We start from the raw sequence: 24,472 nt of genomic DNA, 5'->3' as shown, positions 1-24,472 counted from the left end.
ACTTTTATGCAGATGGGGTCTTCCCTAAAAAATAACATACAGTAAGGTCAGTCTGTGTTACTGATGTGAGGTTTGTAGTCCAGACAGAGAAGAACCTCTTGTGAAAAGCTTTAGAGTGACCTGCAAAGCCTTTTTTATTATTGTTGCCAAAAGAGGGAGCCCTCACAGAATTATATATACTCTTAGCAGTGTTTTTGCTTTTGTGATCTGTTCTTTAAAAAGCTCTGGATTATTATTATTTATTTTTTCTTTCAAAACTTGAAGCCTTTTTGGTTTAGAATAAGTTTGTGGCACAGATAACGTGAGCTGTGAGTTTTGCCCTCTTTGTGTTCATGATGACCTCAAGTCACAAAGAAAGAAAATAAGCTTTTCATTTTCAGAGTTATACAGCTGGCTATTATTAAGTACATGATGTGGTTTCATTAAATACCGTATTTTAGCATTCCAGTGTTAGAAGTAATGATCCTGCCAAACTGGAAAATACTGGTTGGGCACTGAACTTATTTTAAATAATTCATGATCTTGTGTGTTATAATCTGGGTTCCATGCTGCCTTCTGCTTCTGTAAGCTGGAATTATCAAAACTGGTACCCAATTCACCTCTTAGCCATCCCAAAATGATTCTCACTGTTTGAGAAGGGTGAGTAACATCTTTCCAGTTTGCCAGATGATATAAGGGGTAAATTAGCACTGGGTTGGTTTGTAATCACTTGTAGGAAGTCATTCAATAAATTTTGGAGGGACTTGAGAATGATGCAATTTGTTACTCATTAGGTTCAAAGCAATGAGAAACTACAGGCACTTTTATTAGTGTTTACTTTTATTAGTGTTTCTCTTTAGGGGAAAAGCTTTTGTCATGGGTTCTGCAACAGAAATTGCAACAAATAGTAAGTTTACCAGAGAGACTCTGTAAGTGTGGATTCATGGCTCGCCCTTAGCTCTTTCTGAGCTTGAACTGGTTAAAGGAAACTCTGGCCAAAAGAAATTACAAGTATTTTAGCTGATCTCTGCCATCCCTTCTGAACCTGTACGACTAGTTCCCTAGACTAGTTCCCTTTTGAAGGATTTCTTTTCAACCTAATGGCTTCTATGACTGTGGCTCCAATACCCCATTTGGTATTTTCTCTTTTTGCACAGTAGCTCTCGTTTCCATTGGGATGCAGTCTGAGTGGATATGACAGGCCAGCATTTCTTCTCTCTCCCAAGTCAAAGCCAAACTTACAAAACAGCTGAATTCCATGGGAGTTCAAAGCCAATAATGGGGCAATAAGATTTAAAACGTACTTTTATTTGATCATTTGAAATAGTTTGCCTAACAATTTTTAAATGCAAATTCAGAGGCTCAAGTGTGACCTGTTTTAGTGAGAGTTAGATGCTTGGGACCAGGTTCTCAAAAATACGTTAGTGCTTAAAAGGCATTTGGGTGCCTAATTCACTCCTAGGTCAGCCGTTGTTGAAAATGTCACATTCTAGCTCTCGACAAGACTGGTGAGCTTTATATAGCAGGATTGTTGCATCAGAGTAAAACCCCATTTAGAAATGCATATTAATAATTTGTTGTTAATAGATATTGCGTGAAGATTGCTGTGTGATTATTGTACCGTAATATTAGTGAGATTCAGAATAAGTGCAAGGAGTAGCTTGGCTGAGGTAGGAAGGATCACATTTGAGCATAACTTTTCTTTCTCTTTTGCATGATGTTGTTCTTGTCTTTTTGAACATTATTAGTATTCTCAGTGCTGTACAGAAACATAGGGGAGACACAGGGCTGGAGCTGAGCTGACTGCAATCAAACTACATGATAAAACATAAAAATACACCCCAAAAAAATTTTATGCATTTTTTTTGAAACAAGAACATGCAGAGTGAAGACTGAAATGGCCAAAATGGGTGTTTCTGACGTTTTATGGATGTTCTGCATAGGTAGTGTGCCTGCAAATATTGGATGCTCCTATATACCATATGTGCTGCAATTCCTAAGCAATACAGCAGATGTTTTAGGTGATCAATTCAGAACTCACTGGCTTTGTTTAGTTCTCCCCATCCCCAGTTTTATATGATGTGAATGTGCCTGTCATCGTAAGTAGGGGAACAGTTCCGTATTTAAAAATCTGTGCATAATTCAAAGTTGACACAGTAGCAATACTAAAACACTCCCCAGTCTAGAAAATCTCATGTTCCTTGGAGTCCAAACCACCTTGTTAGGAAAAGCTGTGGCCAGTAAAAATTAGCTTTGTGTGGCTTGAATCAAAACTTAACTATTTTTTTGAGTTTAGGTTTATTGCACGAGGTAGATGAAAGCTGCTGGTTCTGATTTCTTTGCTGATCAGAGGGCCAGGTGAGCTGGTTTGTTTGCTTATTTGTTTTTAAGAAAAGTTTTGTCTTATTTCTATGTAATCTCCTCCAAAGCCAGCTTCCTAATGGCACCTTTTTATCTTCAGTTCTCTTAACACTTTCCTCACTGATGCCCCTTGCTTTGCCAGCTCCTTGTATACAAAGTGCCTTTTCCGCTCTAAGATATTTGTTTTTGTTTTTTTCCCTTCTTTTTTTCAAAGTTTTTTTAAACAGTAATCCCCAATGGTTTTACTTAGTTTTCTGATCATTTGGGCTGGAAATCTCCCAATGGTTTTACTTAGTTTTCTGATCATTTGGGCTGGAAATCTATTAAGACTTCATTAAAAAGCTCATTTGAAAACACCAATTCTACCATATCGTCTGAACTGTTTTGTTTGTTTATTTATTTGGGGATATATATATATAAAGACTTGAAGTCTGATATTTTTTCCAGTTGTAAATTGAGCAGAGATGTGTACCTGATGGCTAGCACAGTTAGAAAGACTCTCTTCTGGAGTGGTGTGTAGGGAAGGGACTGTCTGGCTGCTCATGCCTGCTGCCCCCGTGGGGCTGGGGGGTGGGCGAGGGCAGCTGTGTTCCTGCGCCAGCCCCCGTCTCCTCTGTGCCCTGAGCCCGCAGGACCGCTGCGGAGGGAGCTATGCTTTGAAAGAAAAGGTGTTCTCAGTCTTCAATGCCCAAAAGAGAAAAATTAAGCTCAATGGGAACAGGAAGGAATGTGTCACTTTTGCCACTAGAAATTGGAACATTTACATTTGTGTTGGTCGTGAACAAAAATACTAAAGAAATCCTGAAGTACAGTTTCCTGACACACTGGAGTTCAGGGTAAGAACAAGGACAAATTTTCCTCACGTGTTCACCTGGGGAAACTTTGTTCACCCTTCCTGCAACTGTGAAATTGGGCAGAAATGATGGGCTGATACTTCCTCCTGAGTTACTCTTAACATACCACAGCCCTTTTGCTAACTAAAAATATGTATTCTTTGGGGAAGCAAAATACTTTTCCAAACACAGTGTGTAAATGTGTACAACTAGATAATTTATTTTTAAGGTGAATAGTCAATAGATGTTTGGAAACTTCTTGGATTCTTCTAATAAAGAAATAATGTACATAAGGGCAATGGAAGCATTTTAAATACAGAACTGTATTCTTCTGAATTCTGGAATTTTCAGAGTGACTCACCAATCATAGGTAAACATCCACATTTCAAATTATCCAGGCAAACATATTTTCTGCATAACCCAAAGAAAAACTGCTTTGCAGCAGCTTCATCACATAGTTACCACATTCTTATTTACATGTACACAAGTAAATCTCAGCTTTTTTCTTCTGGACATTGATTCTGAGAGACATGATCTGCTTTCACTGACGCTTTCAGCCAGGGGAACTGGGGAAACAGCCTTTGGTTGTACCGAACCCTGAAGCAACTGCACATGTGATTCAAAATTAGCAGTTTCATATCAAAATTGGTTAATAGGTCATTTGGTTCCCTTCTCTCTTCCACTGAAGTCCCTGTGCTTTGGGTGCTGCTCAGAACGGTCTTGTATTTGTCAGTCATGGTGCTGAATTTTCCCAAGTGTGTGTTCTGTGTTTTTTAGCTGCTATTAGATATATATCAGATAGCAGGTCCCCAATGAACTGCTTACAGAACAACTGTAAGAGAGTGATAATTTGAAACGGTTATCAACAAGGCTAATGAAAAGAGGATTTCAAACCTCTTATCTCTGTTCCGTGTATGGGACAAATGTTATTCCCTATTTTATTAGTCAGAATAACCTGACATGGACTGAAGAGAGGAACAAAATGGTAATATCTGGATGGCCTCATTTTTTTATGCAGATCTCCATTCGAGGCTGCTGTTGGGCAAGCTAACTCAGCTCAGTCATTTTGATGAACCAATTTTTTTATTTTCTCCTTTAATACAACATGACATTCTCTATGCAACATATATAGGTCTCTTCAACTGTTGTGAATAAAAATGCTTCTGGAACGGTTTTCACAGTTTAAAGCACCTGGATGAAGGGTTTGGGGCTAAAATGCTGAATTTCAAAAGTGAGATAAAACTGTTGAAATTTGGATGCATAGAGCTAAATGCTACCCTGGTTTCTGTAGGTTCCATTTTACTTTTATTAACAATTCTAGAGACACCACCTATAGGTTACACATGAATTACACTGGATAGCATACAAAGGCAGAGTGACCCTGGAAGTGGCTGTAAGGAGTCCCAGCCTTAGTCCTTGGGAGTTTTGATAGGGATTGCAGCCTGGGTGGACCTTGTTCCAAGTTCTGTGGCTCAACACTTTCAGATAAAAGGCTTTAGTAAAGGTTTTAGCATTTTCCATAGAAAACTACAGCAAAATTGCTTCAGAAACAAATGAGAAAGTGTTGGGTCTCTTTGGAAAGTAAGATTGTTCTTTTTTAATTCCGGTATAGCTCACGCTCATTGCTGCCATTTGACTTCTCCAGACAGTGCTTTCCTGGGCCATAATTAAATATGTAGTTTTTAGAAGAATAAAGATTGGGATGCTCTGAATCATTTGTTAAGTGAATATGCCAAGCACTGGTCTGGTTTGGGAAAAAAAAAAAAAAAAAAGTTGAGTTTTTTTGAGCAATAGAAAAACAAACTCACTGCCATGGATTGTGAAAGAAAACAGACTCAGAATGAAATTAGATGAAAAGCTTGAAATTAGATGATACCACAGTAGTTGGATGTATAAATTTGTATATTTGCCCATACATAATATATTCGAAATTAACTTTTCGCTATTATTTTTGCTCATGTTGTCTTGACACGTACAGTAAACAAGGAACTTTGCACAGTATGGGGCGGGGGGGAAGATTTTCAGATAAAGTTATCCTTCTAAATTAAATGCGGAAAGATACAGTTATTGCCCCCTTCCCTCTTGCCTGTCCCTAATGAAAAACAATCTTTGGCTATAATGGTGTGTTGACAGCCAGAGCAGAACTTGGAGGGGTGGATTGAGTTACCCCCTCATTGCAAAAGAAAAAGGGCTGATTTTGTCCAGCTGTTGTGCAAGTCTTTGGAGCTGGATGTTTCCTGTCTTATTGGTTTACACTCCCAAGATACTAGCAGTCTGAAAATGCAGGTGAAACTGGGCTATAGCACTTCCACTGGATGGACAAAATGAAGAAATAGGGAAAGAGAGAGAAGAAGTGAATGTGCCAGGAGTGGAAGGCCAGTGAATTTAGAGCTGAAGATTTAAAAATGGAATCGTCCAGCCTGGTGCATTGGAAATCAGTTCCATTGACCGCCCTCACACTGATTTCCTTTGGCTCCTTAAAGAGATGCTGCATTAAATAGGAAACTTGTGTGCTGCCATGTTTCTATTGGTGACAGAATGCTAGCTTGGTCTTGGAAAGGTGTGGTAATTTTGAGTATTTCCTAGGTTTTTCTTCTGTATCCACAATACATAGCCCATATTGATTCCTTGTCTGTGCAGTGTGTGTATACAGTTTTATAAACATTCACTCCTCTCTGCACAGTGCAGAAGTCAATAAAAACACCTGCGTATACATACATGAATGTTTATATGTATCTGTGATTGTATATACTTATATGCAATATATTTATGTTTGTACATATATACAATTATAGTAATGGTAAGTGCAAAAGTAACTTTCAGAACAGGATAAGCTCTACCTTTTCCTTTTGAATGCTTGGATGTATGGAGCTGTAGGTATGAGACTGGCAGCTTTGAAATTGAATGGTGATGGTGCAAATGGAAATCACTACAGAAGGGTTTTGGAGACGATATAGCCTGTAGACCTCATGCACACCATGTTGCGGTTATAAAGTTCTCCCAACATTTACTTTGCTTTGTGTTATACAGAAAGCCCAGCTACTTGGGCTTACAGGCACAAAGTGGTTTGCTTGAAGAGCTGAAATATTCTCTGTCGAATGTTTATGTTTCTGAGATGTTTGAATGTGACATACCAGAAATACAACCTATTGTTGAGGCTGTCTTCTGTATAAAATGGCATGCGTTACCATTGTATATGAGTCACTCAGTTCCTTTAAATATTGTCATCTTTGAGTGGAAAGGGGATATATTTTGAGTGTTTGCAGAATACCTTCAACCACTGGAACTACGATCTGGAAATTGCTGTGCTGTGTTCTCACACAGCCTGCCTGCATCTCAGGCAAACTTCAACACCTTAAAAGAAAATAGCACCTGAGATAAACACAACCACGTAATTCCCACAAAATCAGAAGTAAAGGCAGGGAGCTCTTGGGGTGGGGGGTGGATGGGAATGGGATTTATGCTCTAGGGAGTCAGAGAAAATGGCAACTAGAGAAGTTGTGTTCTCTCCTGTTTATTTTCACTCTGTTGCTGAATCACAAGGATTTTTTAACACATAATTCATAAGTTTTATGCATGAAAGTGCAATCTTTTTTTGGGAAATTTTATATTTGCAAGGGATTTCCTCTTGTGTTGCATATTCTATATATGTTTTTCTTCCTTCCAGTTGTATTGCTATCCTTACGGTGTGAAACCTCAGGAGTCCTGTTTCTTAAAAGTTTATCAAAGATGTGTTTCTTTTGCCTGGGCTCAGGTGTATTAGGAAGTAGATTGCGTCAGTGCTGTAATTCAGAACTTTGTTTTCCACTTAAGTGCTGTCCTGAGCAGAATTCTAATACAGAGCAGGAGCCAAACCCAGTGCAAACACATGCTGTTCACCAAACAAGAAGGTATTTAACTTCTTACAAAGAAGGACTCTTCTAGTGAAAATTTCTTGTGTTTCAGAAAACTTCCCAGTAACCCCCTCAGAGTTCTAAGTGTTGGGTTGTTGTTTTTTTTTTAATTTTCATAAAATTAAATATTTTTCAAAACGGTATTTTCTTTGAACCCAAGTCAGCCTTCTCACTACTAGTGGACTGGCTATTCTGGCACGATGACAGTTTGCTAGGTTTATTATTAGTTGACATGGAGAGAGTAGGACAACTGCTACTAGCTGGTAGCTAAACTACTCTGACTGGATGCAGACATTGGAACTTAAGTCCCAGTTTCAATAAATATTTAGTTACACAGCAAAAGAATGATCTGCGGCTTGTAGCTGGATGTAAGCAGCTGAAGTTCAGTCTCAAGGTCCAGATGGGACAGAGCAGGGATGTAAATCTCTGGGTTAGTGTGGCCCTTATTGTGTGATCACAGGCTCCTATACCTGCATGTTTAGTTTTAAAATTGCATATGTTGGGGGTTAATCTGTCTTGTCTGTTATCTAAAACAGCCCATAAACAATGGCTAGTTAGTCAATATCCCATTACTGGTATAGGTAGATATGCTTTGTTTCTAATTAAACATTCATTGAATACTGTTGCTTACCCCCCAACAAATGCTGGACTTTCAAAGTTCATAATTGCTTTCACTAGTCCTGCTCCTTGCCTTTGTAAGACTTCACGTAAGACAGGAATTCACGACTAAAGAATGGCTGTGCAATGCCTAAAGCGATCTGCATCATATATGGATTTTGGTTGTTAATGGCACTGTGTGTGGTCTGTATAGTTTTTCTGCCCTTGTTTACCTTTTTTTTCCAAATAAATAAAATTTAAAGAGAAGAGTTTATTAGCTCCTGCTGCTTACTATGTACTTTAACACATAATCCTCTGTTTGTGGTGTTACAGTAATCTTTACAGGCATTAAGTAATTGATGTCACAAGCACAGGATTATAACCACGGCTCTGCAATTTACATAATAATACCACAAACTATGAAAAACCTGCATGGCAGTTTGTTACCAAAACAAACCCTTTAAAATGCTGAGTTAAATTGTGGAATGAGTAGAACCCGAGCCCTTGCTGTGTAAGTAAGTACATAAGCTTCATTTAAAACGTGCACATAGCCACAGCCACCTTTCTCTTAGTGGAACTACAAAGAAGCTTGATTCCAACCTGGATGTGGAGTCAAACCATGGAGAAATGGGCCCTGTTCTCTTCCTTCATTTCTTGCAGGCCTAAAGCTTTAGGGGAAGAGCAGAACAAAGCACAGACAAGGTATTGGCTGTATCATCCATCCTTTTCCCCCAGTCTTTACTGCGGGAGAAATACCAGTGTTTGTGTATGTATTCCATACACTTGCATACCCTGCGCAGGCTGTGGAGTGACTGGAGCACTAGCTATCTGTGCATGGATTTGTCTCAGCGTTTCAGGCTTGAATTAACAAGAAGGATAGAAGCCTCTGAAATTGGGAGCTCTGAGTCAAGTTTGCCAGTTGGGTTCAATAAAGTGATTGGATTTGCTTGCCATATTTTGGCTTGGGTTAAAAAGAGCCTGTTATTAGCTAATCAGGGTTGCCCTTTTACATGCACACCTGAGAAGATGCACTGTATATGCATAGTATGTGTCATCAAACCATAAAGTTGTCACTGATCTGCCTTTCTGTTGCTTCACTGAGGTGCATAAGGATGCTTGTTATTTTCAGATGCAGGAGCACAGAAAACTGAAGAGGCTTTCTGTCATCATAACTCTCATTGGCAAAGTTAAGGATCAGTTCATTCCAAAGCAGTTCATTCCTCCTCTCATTCTTTTCGGAGATAAGACAGTGTTAACGACTTTTTGTTGTAATTGTAAATATTTATAGTGAACTGAGGGGCTTTTTCTTTTGATTTCTAGTGGTTTAGTGAGAATCTGGATACTATCTTTATGAGCGCTCTGTATGTAAATAAGGCAACCTATAGAGGTGTCACTCAAGAACATGTGGAGCAGACGGTGAATTTGTGTGACCAGCATGAGCGTGCACGTTGCAAATGGCCTCTGGGGCACAGCCACACAGGTTACTCAGCCTCCTGTGGCTGTTGCTTTGGGCAGGGATCCACTGCTTCTGGTAGTAATCTGCTCACCAAGCCTTTGGGGCTGTGTCCTACTGCTGCTGCCGTAGGCACTGCAGCGTGCTTGCATGTTTGCATGTGTGCCCGAAGATACCTTGCATGGCTTTTCAGTCTTTTCTTAACCTTCATTGTATTAATGTTCTTTCTAAATAGCTCTTGAGCATAACAGGACTGTAAGAACATTATATGTGAGTGTTGTGTTCTTGAGAGAAATAGTTGAAGGGGGCGGGGGGCGGGGGAAGGAGGGGTCTTAGCTACTTGTTCGGCAGTGTTTCTGAAAAATAAGAAAGTCCTTGGCACTTGGGTTTTGGGAAAGATAGACATAGGTGTCAGATATTAAGTAGAAGAATATGTGAACTGGAAGGATAGGTAAAGTAGCTTAATGGTTTGGCACTGCCTTTCAGCATTTGGACTTGGGTTTGATTTTAAAACAGAATTGAGTTACCAAATACTGAAACAATCAAATGTCTGTAGAGGTCACTGTTAAAATGGTTTAAAATGCTCATTATAGCTCTTAGCATGAGCGATAACATATCCCAAACCAATTTATAAATGTTCTCCCACACCTACATCATCAATAATTGATTCCACAGTGTAGGCTACAGCAGATGCAATTTACTAAGATCCCAGTCAAGTGTCAACAAACTGACTGGTTCATTTTATCATTATACCAGGAAACTTTAGCAGCCAATCATACAGGAAGTACAGAATGTGAGATCTTGCTTCATTATATGAGCAAAAGTCTGATTTCAGGATGGAAAGAAAAGATTACTGCTTGGCATAATGTGATTCAAAAAAGAAAAAAAAAAGAACCTCAAATCATTAAATTATCCGTTTTAACAGGATTTGAATCAGTAGCTTATTGGGGTCATTGCTTAAATGAAGAGTTTCTCTTTGGAGATAAGTCTTGCACTCTGATGGGAAGGAGGGGGCAAGTAGCGAAACTTGCATTTGAGAAACTTAGATGTGAAATGCTCACTGAGTTATATTTACTTTTTTCTAACACCTTCCTTTATCTAAGCCTTCATTAGAAAGTTAGGTTTTTTTCCAGATGTTAATTAGCCCTGAATAAACTGTCCATCAACAAACAACCAAAAGGTTTACACTCCTTCAGCACAGAAGTTTCTTTTCCACAGGAGCAGAGCACACCGAGGTGCACAGCTTGTCACCTGTCAGGCAGCAATGCGAAAGGATGGGGCACAGACTTTTGCCTCTCCCCCTCTGCTCCTTCTGCCCTCTCCCTCTCCTCCACTGTCAGTCCCTCCAGTGCAAACCACCGAGGCTTGTGGTGGTGCTTGGGGGCAGCTGTGTTGTCCCATCCACACCATGCCAAGCTGCACACTTGGGAGCGCTCTGAGATTTTTCTGAACTTTTGGGTTCTTTCATGATGTAATGTTAGACGATAGCTTTCAAAAGCATTGATGTTACATTGTGCAATAATAAAGACCTTAGAAACGTGAAAGTCACCTTTCAATATGTACTCAGCTTTATTTTGTGAGAAGATGCACTGGTTTCAGTTACTTTTATGTCAACACATTTTAAAGAAGAGAAGCGCTAATTTAGAAGTTAAAAGGAAAAGGCACAGTTAATAACAACTTGTGGCAAGGCTTCCAGGAAAAAATAATAAAAATCATGCACTTGATTTCCATTTTAAACCCTCTGCATTGCATAGTAGATTGAAGGTAGTAGGGAGAGACACTTGTTCACATTAAAATTAGATGGAAGAGATCAATAGCAGAGACCAGGCTGGGTAAAATACATTTAGGAAGAGAAAGTCCTCCTGTGGTCCCAGAGTCAATTCCAGCTTCACGTGGGTAGACTATAGCAGGAGATGTTATGAGATGGGCAGCCTGCCTTCGGGTTCATAGCTGCAGAAAATATTGCCCGCAGTCGAGGCAGTGAAATGGCACAAACACAACAAAAGCTTTCTAAAGCTGAAGTTGGTCTCGTCTCTGGGCTTTGGAGTTTCGTATGGAGACTCAGAGCAAGGCTGGTATAGATGCCCTCGGTGTCTAGAGAACCCCTGCTGGAGCACACCGTCTCCTGGGACGTGGCTGCACAAGGCTGCTGAAGGAGCCTGCAGCACAGAAGCCTCATGTGTGTGATACCCGGGTGCCTGGCTGCCACCTCCATCTCTCCTTACCAGCTCTGCTGGATACTGGGGGCTTGGAGATGATGTGCTGGGATAGAAGGCAGGGGTAAGGATATCTTTCGGATCCTGGCTGGAGGAGGCATGTAGGAGTAGGAAGATGAGTTTATAATTGCTTTTTTTTATCACTCTTTCTGAACTATATTGACTTTATACTTGACACAGCTTTGGCTGGCAAGTGAGGCCCAGATACATTCAGAATTAGATATGACTAGGCTCATTCTTACATGAGAAGAAAATCATCGGTTGCTACAGAAACAGCTCCATATCAGTCTCGTGGGGCATCTTTGCATCTGGCTTTTTTTCCTTCTCTTTTGCTAATCTGTAGATAAGAGTCAAAGCAAGTGCAGCACATCCCACATCTATATAAAAGGTTGGAGAAACTCTGCAGAGAGCAAAGTGTGAAAGAACATCTTGTAGATAAGCTAAACTTAAATGAATGAGTTAATTTACACCCCCCTACAGGTTGTTTTTTTTTCTAGTTTTGCAACTCTCGCTGAGTTAATTGAGGTGAAAATTAAATGACACCAGTCAGCAAATATTTTAAAGACCACCAACATCAAGGGAGAGAATGGAGGTACTCAGAAAGGGAGTTACTAAGCAAAATTTAGGAAATTATCTGAGGGGTGAGGTAGAATCTGTGTTGAGAGAATTGCGTATTGCAGTGGAATAATAACCCAGACTCAATTTCAGGCAAGTTGTTTAACCTGATAAATTAAGGATTTAGTTAAAAATAAGTGTATATTATGGGTGAACAGGGACCATTCTGCACACTTCAGACCAGCTTACCAGCGAGGTTTTTGAACTGGTTTTCTAAGATGTGATGAATTCTTGATAGTTAGTAGATTAATATTTATTAAATGAATCAATGCTTAATTTATGAAAAATCTGCCTTCCTTGTATTTTAATATGATTTATTACTCATCAGTGCTTATTGCATTAATTAAAGATTGTGTTAATTTTGTGGAAGTGAATGCAATCTGCTGCAGGTTTGCTGCAGAGCCCTAACGCGCGGTGGGGACGGTGCCTCTGGGTAGCACCAGCGGCGGAAAAGTGCAGGAGGTTGGAAGCTGCTGTGAATCACCAGTGGCCTCTTCCTGCCTTTGGGCTTTCAAATAGCCAAAAAGTGGAAATGAGGATGCTGCCCCTTAAGGGTAGGACAGGATTATAGCACTAGAGATGCTGTGGTGATACAGGGAATCTTTCAGTTTGCCTCTTACATATTATGGCTGATGCTGCGGAAATCATTTTAGTGTTTCTTAAGGAATGCCTTTTTGTCCACATAGGTGAAATCCAGCCTTAGTGATATGGGAAACTCTCACCTCGCTCCTGACCAGGGACTAGAGTCATTACATTTCAATGCTCAGGTTGTAAGTAATTCATGGGACGGTAGGTTGCCTGAAGATTGGGATAGTCCCAAACATCTCTGCAGGGGCAGGTGTTTGAGAAGTGGAAAATTACTAAAGGCAGAACAAAAAAAAAAAAAAAAAAAGCCAGACATCTTGTGAGATGAGTCTTTCAAGAGATCTGTCAAAACAGGGAGAGGGTTATCGCGCTGGAGGGGGCCAACAGCTGCAATTTGCATCTTTCAGCACTGAAGGGAGAAGCAAATATATAAAGCCCCACAGCCGTGATACTTCTGATGAAATTATTTTATTAATCTTTGTGACACTTGTAATGTCTCTCTCTAAATTCAAATTCTGCTGCTTTTATAGCTACTCATAAGCGTGTCTGTATGTTTTTTTAAAAAAATCCATCTAGTTACTAGACTGCTTGCATCAGGCTGAGCCCTGGAAACGGCAGAGAGCTAGCCCCTGAGATCTGAGAGCAGGCTTGAATTTCTGAAAAGGGGTTGTATCCATAATTAGTGCATTTTGCATGTTTACATGCACAAATCTGGAATGCACTTTGCCGCTTCCTCCTCTCCAGGGCTGGGGTGAGTGTGCACAAACCTCCCTTGCTGAGCCAAATTAGAGAAACCTCTTCAAGGTCTGCTGAAGGTCAGAGCAGAGACATTTTTTTCCCTCTCCCGGCGCACCAGGCAGGCAGTAACCACTGTGCTCCAGCCCGGAGCGTTTGGGTGGAGCCAGTGCCAAGAACCTGGTGGCATTTCAAATCCCTTGCAGCAGTTAGGTGTTAGATGCAAAAGATCAGTGCGGCTCCACTTGAAGTCAGAGAAATAACTTGAACTTAATGTTCAACACATACACAAAGATTTCCTGGCTCTGGAGTTAATTTGGTTTTGTTTTTTGTTTTTTGTTTGTTTGGGGTTTTTTTCCAAAGCCAGCTCGAAGGCAGTGTCCAAACCAGAAAAAAAGTTACAAAATGAACTTGTAATAATTTCATTTTATTTCCCATTTTGTTTAGCCTATTCTATATGCTCTTGTTTTCCTGCAGTACTAAATTAAGCTATTTAGGGGGTTATTTAATGTTTATTTTTACCCTAGCTAATAGACTCTAGTCAGGACTGGGGGCCAGCTGGGCTACATGCTTTTCTCTCTATTCCAGATCTCTACATTTTGCAACCTTCTTTGATGCAGGGTGTTTATATTCCACCTTTTTTCCCAGCAGAGAAGCTTTCACAGAGTGTAGGCTTTGGATATATATTTTCTGCTCTAGCTGTTCATTAGAAATACAGCATTTGGAGTTCCAGTTGTGCTGAGAAATGTAAGGAAAGCTTTTGGGCCAGTGGGTGCTAAACCTTGGCATTTTGTAGCTTTGTACGTATGAATCACGATTAAGGCACAGGATCTATATAAAATTTAGCTCATTAGAAGATGTTTCGTCTTACAGCTCCCGCTGGGAGGTGGGTCCTTTCCTTACACTATTGCTTGTTTTGCATTATTGCTCCCTGGAAAAGGAGGGTGGGGTAAGCAGCCCCCAGCAGCAGAGTATGGACAGCATTTCTGAGTGGTTCTTGTGGAGGTGACACAAGGCAGCAGCAGGGTCTTCTGCTCCATTTTACCATTACCCTGGCACGCCTGGAAAAAAGCTTGGCATAATCTGGCCTTAGTATTTCATATTAAAACAAATGTAATCAAGTCTACTGCTAAGGTCATACTCAGAATGACTTAGCAGAGTTAAAAGAACAAGGAGTGCTTATGAAAGCGGACGAGAATGAATTTTCTCATAAATATGATTTGTGTTGTACAAGAGTTAAGGTACTGAAGGCCAGGAAGGTTTCAGAACATGTGTTTTTTCAGCCTGATACCCCACTCAGCTTCCCAGCAAACCACACTCACTGTTGGCCATATAGCTCAAGTACATTTAGTGGATCATCAGCTGTGTCCATACACTTCAGCCAGTGAAGCTTTACTTATAGAGGAATGATGGGTTTGGAAAGGAGTTTCATCAGTCATAATTTCCAAGGAAGAGTGTTCACAGTAGGGAATACCAAGTCAATGTTTCCTCCTCAAGGACTTTCAGCTGTCACCCAGGGAATACAGTGAATGCAGTGATGAGAATTAGATTAGAGAAAGATCAATAGTGCTGACAATAAATGAAAGTAACACAGACATTATTGAGCAAATTAGGAGAGAGGAATTAAACTAGACAGTATAATCTTCAATGCCAGCTAAACACACTAATGTTGGACAAAGTTAGGGAGAAGACAGTAAGTTAGAAAGTGCTTTGAAGAAGAGGCAGTAACAGTATGTCTGTGAGACGGGGAAAGCCCTGCTAGTAGTGGAAAGCTCTCGCCCACAGAAAGGTGGAAGAGGATGATAATGGTCCAGGAGCATATGGATTTGAGTGGCAGGGTACAGAGAGGCAACAGTGGGGAGATCACCTAAGGCTGGGAACATGGAGTAGGCAACAACCTTGGCTACATGTTACGGGGAAAGGGAACCTCAGATGCACCCCACCGTCACAAAGGCATTAGCAGGATAGCTTGTTCCAGGCAAAAAAAATTTCCTAACCTTCTTGTAGTACGGGTTGGTTTGCCCTGTGAAGGTTTGCAGCACTTCCAAAGAACATTCATCTGTTTAAACTTGATTATTTGCCATAATAACTCGCTGCATTTTGCTGTCTGTACACATACCCAGTGATGATCAAGTGTGGCAAGCTTTTGGGGTGAGGGATATCTGGTGGCAATGAGATCCATGGGCTGACTGCGCTCAGCATGAAAAGAAGCTTTCCTTTTATCAGTCTTGAGTTTGTCTAGATCCCTTTACGTGTCTTTGAAAGGTTCACCCCAAGGCGATATAATTGTGTTTGATCACATACAGGCTATGAGTCAGTGATTGATATGAATAAAGAACTTAGAATTTCTTGTCTTGGTTCCTTTGGTTCCTTGTCTTCTTCCCTGTGGAACCAGAAATCACTTTTATAAATATATCGGTCCATCCCTGCTTCTAGCTATCCATTTCAAGTATATGTTCCAAAAAAAAAAAAAAAAAAAAAAAAAGAAGTAACACTTTGTAAGTGCAAATAAAAACATATTAAAAGGACTGAGCAAGGGTTTTTTTTCTTCCACAGGAAGTACATGTGGATTCCATCCAAAAGAGTTACTGTGAGCCATGTAACTTGTAATTAATTCTGCTATAAATGTCACAACACTTACTTTGCAGGTCTAAGCTGACCCGCTAAAATTAGTCCCCTTTTAACAATTCCTTTTATAATTTGTTTTTCAGCAGAAACGGCAGCTTGACCTCCTGACAATAACCAGCCCTGGTAAGTGAGCTCTGCTGCACGGCTCTCTTCTCTTTTCTTAAAGAGATGGTTGTCTAAATGTGTTTTTTCCCCTGTCTCTGACATGCAAAATGAAAAACACTGTTCCCCAGAAAATCTTTCACGTAATAACAAGTGACAGCTATATTGTGCTTGGCAAAGCCCCGGGCAGTTATCCATTCACAGAGCTGCCTCTTCAGACCTTTACTCTATGAATTTGAGTGCTGATATTTCTTTAAGCCTCCTGGGGTTACAGTTAGCGGTATATCTGCAGGGCAGATGCCCTCGAATTCACAACGTGTGTTCAAGTATCACAGAAATGCAAGTTTGACTTTTCTTGATGGCAAACGTGAGCGGTTCGGGGAGTAAGGAAGCGGTGGCCCTCTGCGCGTGGTGGGAGGCAGGAGGGCCAGGCTTAGGGCAGAGAACCCCCAAGTGGGTCAGAAAATATTTAGGTAAAATTAAAATGCTTCAAATGACCTGCTTCATAATGCCTTTTGTCATTTGCCTATTGAGGAGATAAACTAAAACTCATTACAGTGGGAAAGCGTCGAGCTGTTTGGTACAGTGAGTTTCAAAGGCCTCAGCGCGGTGATTGAAATGCAGGTCGCTCGAATAGTGTTCTTCTTTGATGGCAGCTTTTAAGGCCGGGTGGCTTTTAATTTATTACTATTTTTCTGGCTCAGTTTCTTTCCATTAGCTGCCACAGAAGTTTGCTGCCCACCAGTTTCAGATGTACACTGTGCTTGAATGGTGCTACCTTTTGGTTAACTTTTTTAATTTTTCAGATGTATGTAGGTATTAAGCTTTCAGGTTCACTTTAACTGGGACTAATGAGTCCTGGATTTAACTGGGACTAATGAGTCCTGGCTTTAACTGGGAATAATGTGTTAGCGAAATGAACAGGTGTTATGGGAAGTGAACAAAATGTGACACACATTTGCTTAGATAACAATTTTGCATCAATAATTGTTCTGACACTCTAAATGTAGATATAATCTGTGACATGGTTTCTCCTTCGCTAACCTTGTTAAAATAATAAGAATTAAAACAAGGAGGAGGAACACTTTTTGGGACAGATGTTTGAGGCTATTGGCAATTGCATCACATTTTTGCATGTTCACTTTCCATGCAGTTTGCAATTATGTTAATGTATGCTCAGGGCACTTGCTGATAAAAGCAACAATACAGTGCGATACAGCCATTGTCACTATTCTGACTGTAACTTCAAGGACAAACATGGCACATTTTTCATTTTTCGTATCTTCAGCATTCCTTATTTCTAGAGGAAAAAGAAAAAGATCTCTGAAGGTCTTAATCATAAGAAGCACTGAGATCTTGGGCAAGGGCACCAAAGTCCACAGACATTTTTTTAATAAGAGAAAAAGAGGGTTGGGGGACCAAAATAACTTACCGTGAGACTTTTCTGTAGCATGAATTTTTGATACCTTCCTCATAATTTCAGATATGGAATTCACTGAGACAATGAAAGGGTTGACTAAATTGAGGTTGTGCATAGATGTAATCATAGTAAGTACCTATTGCTTCAGATCTCAGTTTAATACAGCCATCTACTAAATCAACACAGCAATTAGTTGGAAGGATCAAAATAGTTTTCAATAATTGCATAGGTAGACATAACTGCACTAAAGGGGTGGTGGGAGGGGTGTGGGTGGGGAGGAGAAGCTTTCTGCAACATGCATTTTTTCCTGAAATGCAAGTTTTACCCTTTGCTATTTAGCCAGAAATCTACAATAATTGGCTAAATAGGAAAAAAAAAAAGATGTTTCTGCCATGATTATATAATTGGGTGCCTACAGTTTTGCTTTCAGAAAAGGTATTTTCAAAAGAAGCCTGACGCTGGATCAGGCCAAACTTACCTAAGAACCTAAAGCTGAGATTTTTCAGAGGCTGAAAAAGTTAGGCACTTAATTCCTAGTAGGATTGGAAAATGTCAACCTTGTGGATTAAAGGGTCTAGTTTGGGCTCTACAAATACAAAAATAAAATAAATCATAGTTGTGAGGCTTTTATCTATCTTTGGAGACTGCAACTTTAAAACATTTCATTCTTTGAGTCCTTGCTCTAAGATCTGACATCAACAGTCTGCTTTTACGAAGTTGTGATACCGTTTATGATGGCTGAGATCAGCCATAATCACTGTCATGCCTTAATTTACTGATTCAAATTAGGGACTGGGCTATTTAGTTGCAGCTGTTAATCCTGTGGGATTTATTCCTGTTCTCCACCTTGCCGCAGGCAGGCAGCCTTCGTTTGTGGAGGAGGTCGCTCTGCCTTATTTATAGTATGAAAGTCCTCCATGTCTCACAAGCAGTATCAGCCACCAAAGCCCTATTGCTTAATTGTAAGAACAGACAAAGGACTTCAAAACCAAAGGTGACCTCTGTGATGTGCACTTTTGTCATGACGAATATAATTTTCCTTTTGCGTGTCTGTGAAATCCCCAAACCAGTTTTTGTACATCTAGTCAAGAATTGATGGTGATTCCTTGCAGGTATTTACAACAGCTCTTTTGCATGTGCCACTAAAAAAATTTCCAAAAATTGAATCAGCCAGTTAATGACAGTAATTGCAAGGTAAAATAATGCTATTAATGTCAATTAAGGGGTGTTGAGACACAAGTGCCAAAACATTCAGAAGAGAGTTTCTGGGATCATAGAAACCTTAACATTACCTTATGGTAGTCGTGCTGTTCCCCAAGGCTGTGGCCATTCCACAGTTCCCCAGGAATCACTGAAGGGTAGGAGGTGGTGCCTGTTCCTCGTGTCCCGACGTTGTGCCCAGCCCATGCAGCGAGGGTGACCTGCTGCTGCCTCTTGCCTTACTCCAGGTGGCTTCCAAACACCCAGCAATGCACGCACGGAGGAACAGGTGCTTGACTTAAAAGCACATTTGTATGTTAAACTGGACAGGTATGGATCATTAATCTGTAACCTGGACCGGGGGCGCTCTGTAAAAAATGGGGGAGGAAAAAAAAAAAAGAAAAAAGAAAAGAAACGCAGAGGGTGAGAGCTGCAGCTCCAGCTGCAAGTTTTGTATGCAATGTACAGAGCTGACCTATTCCACTGCCCCTAAGAAAACAGCTATGGAAAGCTCCACAATGCACCCCAAACTGGAGGAAGCCTTTGCTTTGCTGTGGGTCTCCAGAAACAGCCAGGCACAAATGATGCATAGGCTGGGAGCAAGCCAGACTCCCTTATGCTCAAATATATTCCTTTGAAGTAAGTGACACCCATGTAAAATGTGGAGGGGAGTTCACTGCTCTGCCTTACTGCTGAGTAGCTGGAGAATGTTAAGTTAAATTTATCAATGCTTTTGCCACACTCTTTTCTTCTTGCCCCTTGACATGTGAGTTACAATTAGACTGTAACGTGCTGTACAGTTCAGGGTGCCGGAGTCAGAGCTGATGTGCGCAGTGGGGTGGGGGAAAGACGTTAAAAATTCATCAGTAGCTGGCAGGGACATGCTGGCAGGGAGTGGGACATAACGAGATTTGAGTTTTGGTAATTTAAATTTTCGTTAAAGTTAGTTTTACCTCTGAGTTTGATCCAAAACACTTCCTTAACACTTCTCGTTGACTTTGGGTTAAACCCCCAGATCTTCAGGTGTTTTAATTTGGCCTTGCTGCACAAAGCAGATGAGAATCTGCCCTTAATTTCTATGTGATCGTGTTCTAGTAACACTTTGAACATGGACATACATCACGTTTTGTGGTAACCACTCAATAGTTGCAAATAAGATATCCCTGTTTCCGTAGCTTTTCCATGGAGACAAAGCTTTTTGCATCTCCTGTGTTTACGATAATAATACAGCTTTCCAATTTCTCTTCTCAGTAAGGTAAGCTCATCTCCCTCTGAAGTATTTTTTAATTATTGATACCGTAAATGGAAGAGTGTTGGAAACTATTGGCTTTGAAAATAGCTAACATGTGATATTATCCAAGACCCATCAGGAAAATTCTTTTGAAATTCCCTTTGATTCAGCCGTCCTAAGGGCTTTAGCCTTCTCCACCAGTCTCTCTACTGCCAATTTAAAATAATACTCTCTTGAAATCAGTGCAATGTCAGGAGAAATTCATCAGCACCGTAGGTGCATGTTTCCCAGATGTATATAAACTTACTGCATTTGGCAGCAGTAAATTGATTGCATTTAAAAAACCTCGGGTAGTTGAATATTCCATAGTGCCCAGCTTAGCTACGGCATGGAATATATTTTAAGTTTCTTTCAGCTCTGTTTTAGGTGAAATAAAGTAAGAGCTGGCTCTGTAATTCCTGCCTTTTGATTTAGGCAAATTTTCCTCTGACCACATTAGAGGTTTCCATGCAGGGACAACGTCAGGTATTCCTAATCTCGGTGGAGTGGCATTGAGATTTGATCAGAAATGTTAATGACTTTTTTTGTGCTTCCCCCTAATATTCAAGCTCTTATGCTTTGAAACAGGGGAAAAAAAAGCTTGATTTTAAAAGTATTTATCAGACTGATCTATGTGGTGAAATATTCTCCCCCCTTTAATATCAACAGGGCAGCATGCTCTAAAAATGTCTCCATTTCATTAATTTGTGATACACTACTACCCTGAATTCTTTTAAGGTGGCTTTAGTTTCTGCCATACATATTTTACAGCTTTAAATTATAGATATAGGACTGTTGCCTAGTTAATTTCCTCTGGTTAGGAAAATATATTTCTACTCTCCTGGCATTGCATAAAGTGATATGTGGGATTTGCTGTATTTTTTAGCTGATTAAGTTTTGCATTTCTACATATTACTGCTTATGAGACCTCAAGTAAAACTATATAAAGGAAGGAGAAGTTTTATAGTATATTCAAAAGTTTCATTTAACTATAAATTCCACCACTAAGCCCAGCTACAAGACTTTTCCATTACCTTCCTGGATAGTCTGGCTATCTACTTCTTTCTAATTGAAGCATGAAAATAATATGAACTCAAAGTCATGAAGCTATAAGACAGGTATTAGTAAAAATGATACAGAGTAATAAAATGTGACAGAAAGTTGTTTGCTGCTAAAACTCAGGTACTATTTTTGCTAGTCCTTATTAATTAATAGTACATCGATTTTGGTCTAAGTATGCGTCAAGGGATAGCGTCTTGCACTTTTAAACAGCCTAACATAATTACTGTTCATGTTTGTTAGTGAAGCTTCACATGCTATTTTATTTGGAAAGGTGGTAGAGAAAAGAAGTTACTTATCTTTCCATTAATAATTGAGTCTTTTAATGTTCAGTGATGGATAGTGAAACTACTTCTCATGTCACTTATAGACTGGGTGTTAATCCACTCATTTGCCCACAATAATGTAAAATAACTTGGGGGACAGTACCTCATTGCTCAGCAAGACAACGGACCCCAGATGGTTGGTTTGAACCGACAGTACAAGAATTTCTCTACCATACAAGTAAAATATATATTTTAGTGTCAACTCAAGGTGAAATTCCTGTGTTGTCAGTCTTCACTGAACATTAAAACTACAGGAAAAAGTTTGTTCGACTTAGTGAAACTTTAGCCAGATGATGTACTAACAGAAAGCAGAGAGAAAACGTGGAATTTTTTTAATATTTTTTTGTGTGTGTGAGTGCCATTAAGTTGGTTTCAGCTGTCCTGAGGCTAATCAGGAAATTTGACTGTATCCTATTCCTCATCTTTACTGTATTCAAAGAGCTGTAAGAACTCCCATTTGCTGTGATAAGAAGTAATATTGCTGCTTGTAATTACTTATTTGTGCACATCAGTACCTTCCTAGTTCTTACTTAAACCTCTCCATTTGCTGGAATAACAACGGCAGAGATGCTACATACTCACTGAACAGTGTTGCTGTTCCCACCATCTTTTCCCTGCACAGGCAGTCTTCACTCACATCACATCCCAAGAGAATAAATCCACCCTGATCTTTCTGCCTGTCCCCTGACCTATCCCCATCTGTCTCCCCAAACACCATCTACATCCTTCTCAAATATCACAGTTTTGCGATGTATTGAAATGACACTTTCTTGATCCAGTAATGAAACCAGAAGTTGTTTTCCATTTAGCTGCAAAACATTTACTTTTAGTAAGGCTGCTTCATCCCCACCTTTGCATTTTAAGAAAATGACCTTTTTTTTGGATACATGTAGAATAAGTGATATTTGCAAAGTCAAAATAAGACTGCAGAGAAGATATTCTAAAGGCTAATCCATTACTTTTGAAGAAAAATATCAAGCTTTTCCACAATACCTTATTATTATTATGGGTCACCATGATGTTTCCATGCACCTTGGCATGTCCCTTTAATTGGATCCTTACATAGGAAGGTCCAGCACAGTTGCATTGAAAGCTGACATTTCTAACTAACTGACCTTTTCAGGCCCAGTGATACTCCTATAATGATTATCCTCTAGCATTGTTTGGGCACAATACCACATACTTCACAGCACATAAAGAATATGTTCTTTGAGAACTATTCAAAATGCCCAATCTCAAGTTAGCAAAATGAGAAAATTGGGTGCAAACATTCATCAGAGTGTTATTGTGCAGGTATCGATTTGAATGCCCTTTCATTTCTCTGGGAAAAAGTGTTGTATTATAGAGCTGTAAATTAACTTCTGTTCTGTTTTTTTTCCCAGTAAGTATAAAAAGGTCAAATTCATTCATAAGGCTGAATAGATTTGCAGGATATAAGCAATAAGATAGCAATCAACCTTCAAATAACCTTTAAAGAGACAGTATCTTTTCTTATGAACAGTAATTGATCTTCTCATTAAGTCACTGCATACCTTTTGGGGCTCACCTAGGCAAAAATGTGTAAGACCTGTGACGAAGGGATGTCAGCTAGAAAAAAAACAGGAATAAATCCTCACGTGGAAATATAAATATTTTACAGGTTTTGAGGGGTGTAAAGTTGATGAAAGGATTGACACCGAGATGTGAATTCTTTGACTTGACTAAGGCTGAGCAAAAAAGACATAGGAAAGACCTCGAAGCATGAATTTGGTATTAGTGGGGATGATGATGATAGCATGTTCGTACATGCCTGAAACCTGAATACATCTTCAACTTCCTTTTTGAATTTAGTGGCTAATGTTGGAGGGTGATCATTGCAGTTTCCCACCAGCTGCTGTACATACAGGGGGGTGTACGTATAGGGGAAATGCTATGCATCACGTCTGGCTTGCCACCATGTATTGCAGTCCCTCTTTTAAAAAAGAGCCAGATTGTCAAGTAATGGCTTTCTTTGCACCACGAGTGCTTTTTGGATGCATGGGGGAGTTAATCATCCCTGCCTACGCAGAAATAAAACCTGTGTCCAGCTTGTTGTAGTGCTGATTCCCCAACTGCAGCCTGCTGTAACCTTCACACAGTCCTGGGCTGTGTCTGCAGCTCCTCTTGTGTAAGCGAGGGTGGTTAAAGGGCTGCTGGAAATTTTTTCAAGGAAGTGCTATTTAGCCAGAGACTCGTTTATACAACAGGGATTGTCGATATAAGATACCAATCAGAAGATTAGTGTTTTGTCCATGTCCATATTTCATTTCTGCATGTAAATCCACGTTAAGTTTTTAGTGTTATTTTTATGAATTGCCCATACGCTGAGGACTATCTGTGCATAATTGATTACAATGAGTTGTCTTGGTTTTTATCTTTGACCGGAATTTTCAAAAGCAGCAAGTATCCCAGGTGACAAGGCTTTTTATACTGTAAATGTTTGCACATAATGCTTTCTGTTTTACTTCACAATGTGCAGAATGAGCGTCTGGCTCATTTAGAGAGAGTGAAAATGAGCAATTCTGTGCACAGGTGTATTGTGTTCCTTCTCTTTTTGTGTAAGCTTGAGGAAAATGTAAAATAGTATCTTTTTCTTTTCCCCTTCAAAAAAATCCCTTCCTTGAGTATCAGATGTTTTTAGAAAGAATGGAAAGCTTTCTTCCTTTTTAATGAAATTTTAATTGCAAGGGCATCTGTATGGAAACAGTCTCTTCACTTAGGAATATTTTTGGTTTGTTTGTTTAATTATCTGCTAAGTGATCTGAACAGGACTTAGTGAAAATCAGTGTAGTAAATGTCTGGAAGACAGCAGAGGATTATATTGACACTACAAAATGGAGTACAATGCAGAAATGCATGAGCTAGCAGAGACCTGAATAGCAGAGCCGTGCCGCTCGCAGCAGACTCGCCAGTGTCGGTCCAGATGCCGACAAGCCATATTATCTGGGTGCTATGCCCGAGATAAATAAGCCCTGACTCTGTTTTTTTGTTGTTGCTGTTTATTTGTTTGTTTTAAGTGGCTTTAGGGCACTGTCATTCCAGTGCTGCTGAATTGCACCTGGATCTGAACCTTTGCTTGTGACCTTTTTTTTTTTTTTTTTTTTTAACCTAGCATGGCACATACAGCTGACTGAGTTTCATTTCTATTTTAGTAGCACCCATGTATCCCAGTCCATAAGGAT

At 39.9% G+C, this 24,472-nt stretch overlaps 1 protein-coding gene across 7 annotated transcripts in view; it reads left to right on the top strand.

Annotated features, from left to right (window-relative positions):
- The window catches only part of LOC102050576 (BEN domain-containing protein 5), a 965,017-nt gene that overhangs the window by 500,638 nt on the left and 439,907 nt on the right, over positions 1 to 24,472 (top strand). For 5 of the 7 annotated variants that reach the window (XM_055724204.1, XM_055724203.1, XM_055724201.1 and 2 more), the window contains one exon: positions 15,979 to 16,018. In XM_055724204.1, coding sequence (XP_055580179.1) covers positions 15,979 to 16,018 — 40 coding nt within the window. The remainder of the gene's footprint in view (positions 1 to 15,978; positions 16,019 to 24,472) is intronic. The other 2 variants (XM_055724205.1, XM_055724202.1) reach the window with 1 other exon arrangement.

Source organism: Falco cherrug, chromosome 12 (assembly GCF_023634085.1).
Source record: "Falco cherrug isolate bFalChe1 chromosome 12, bFalChe1.pri, whole genome shotgun sequence".
Lineage (NCBI taxonomy): Eukaryota > Metazoa > Chordata > Aves > Falconiformes > Falconidae > Falco > Falco cherrug.
This window is presented reverse-complemented; position numbering and strand designations above follow the sequence as displayed.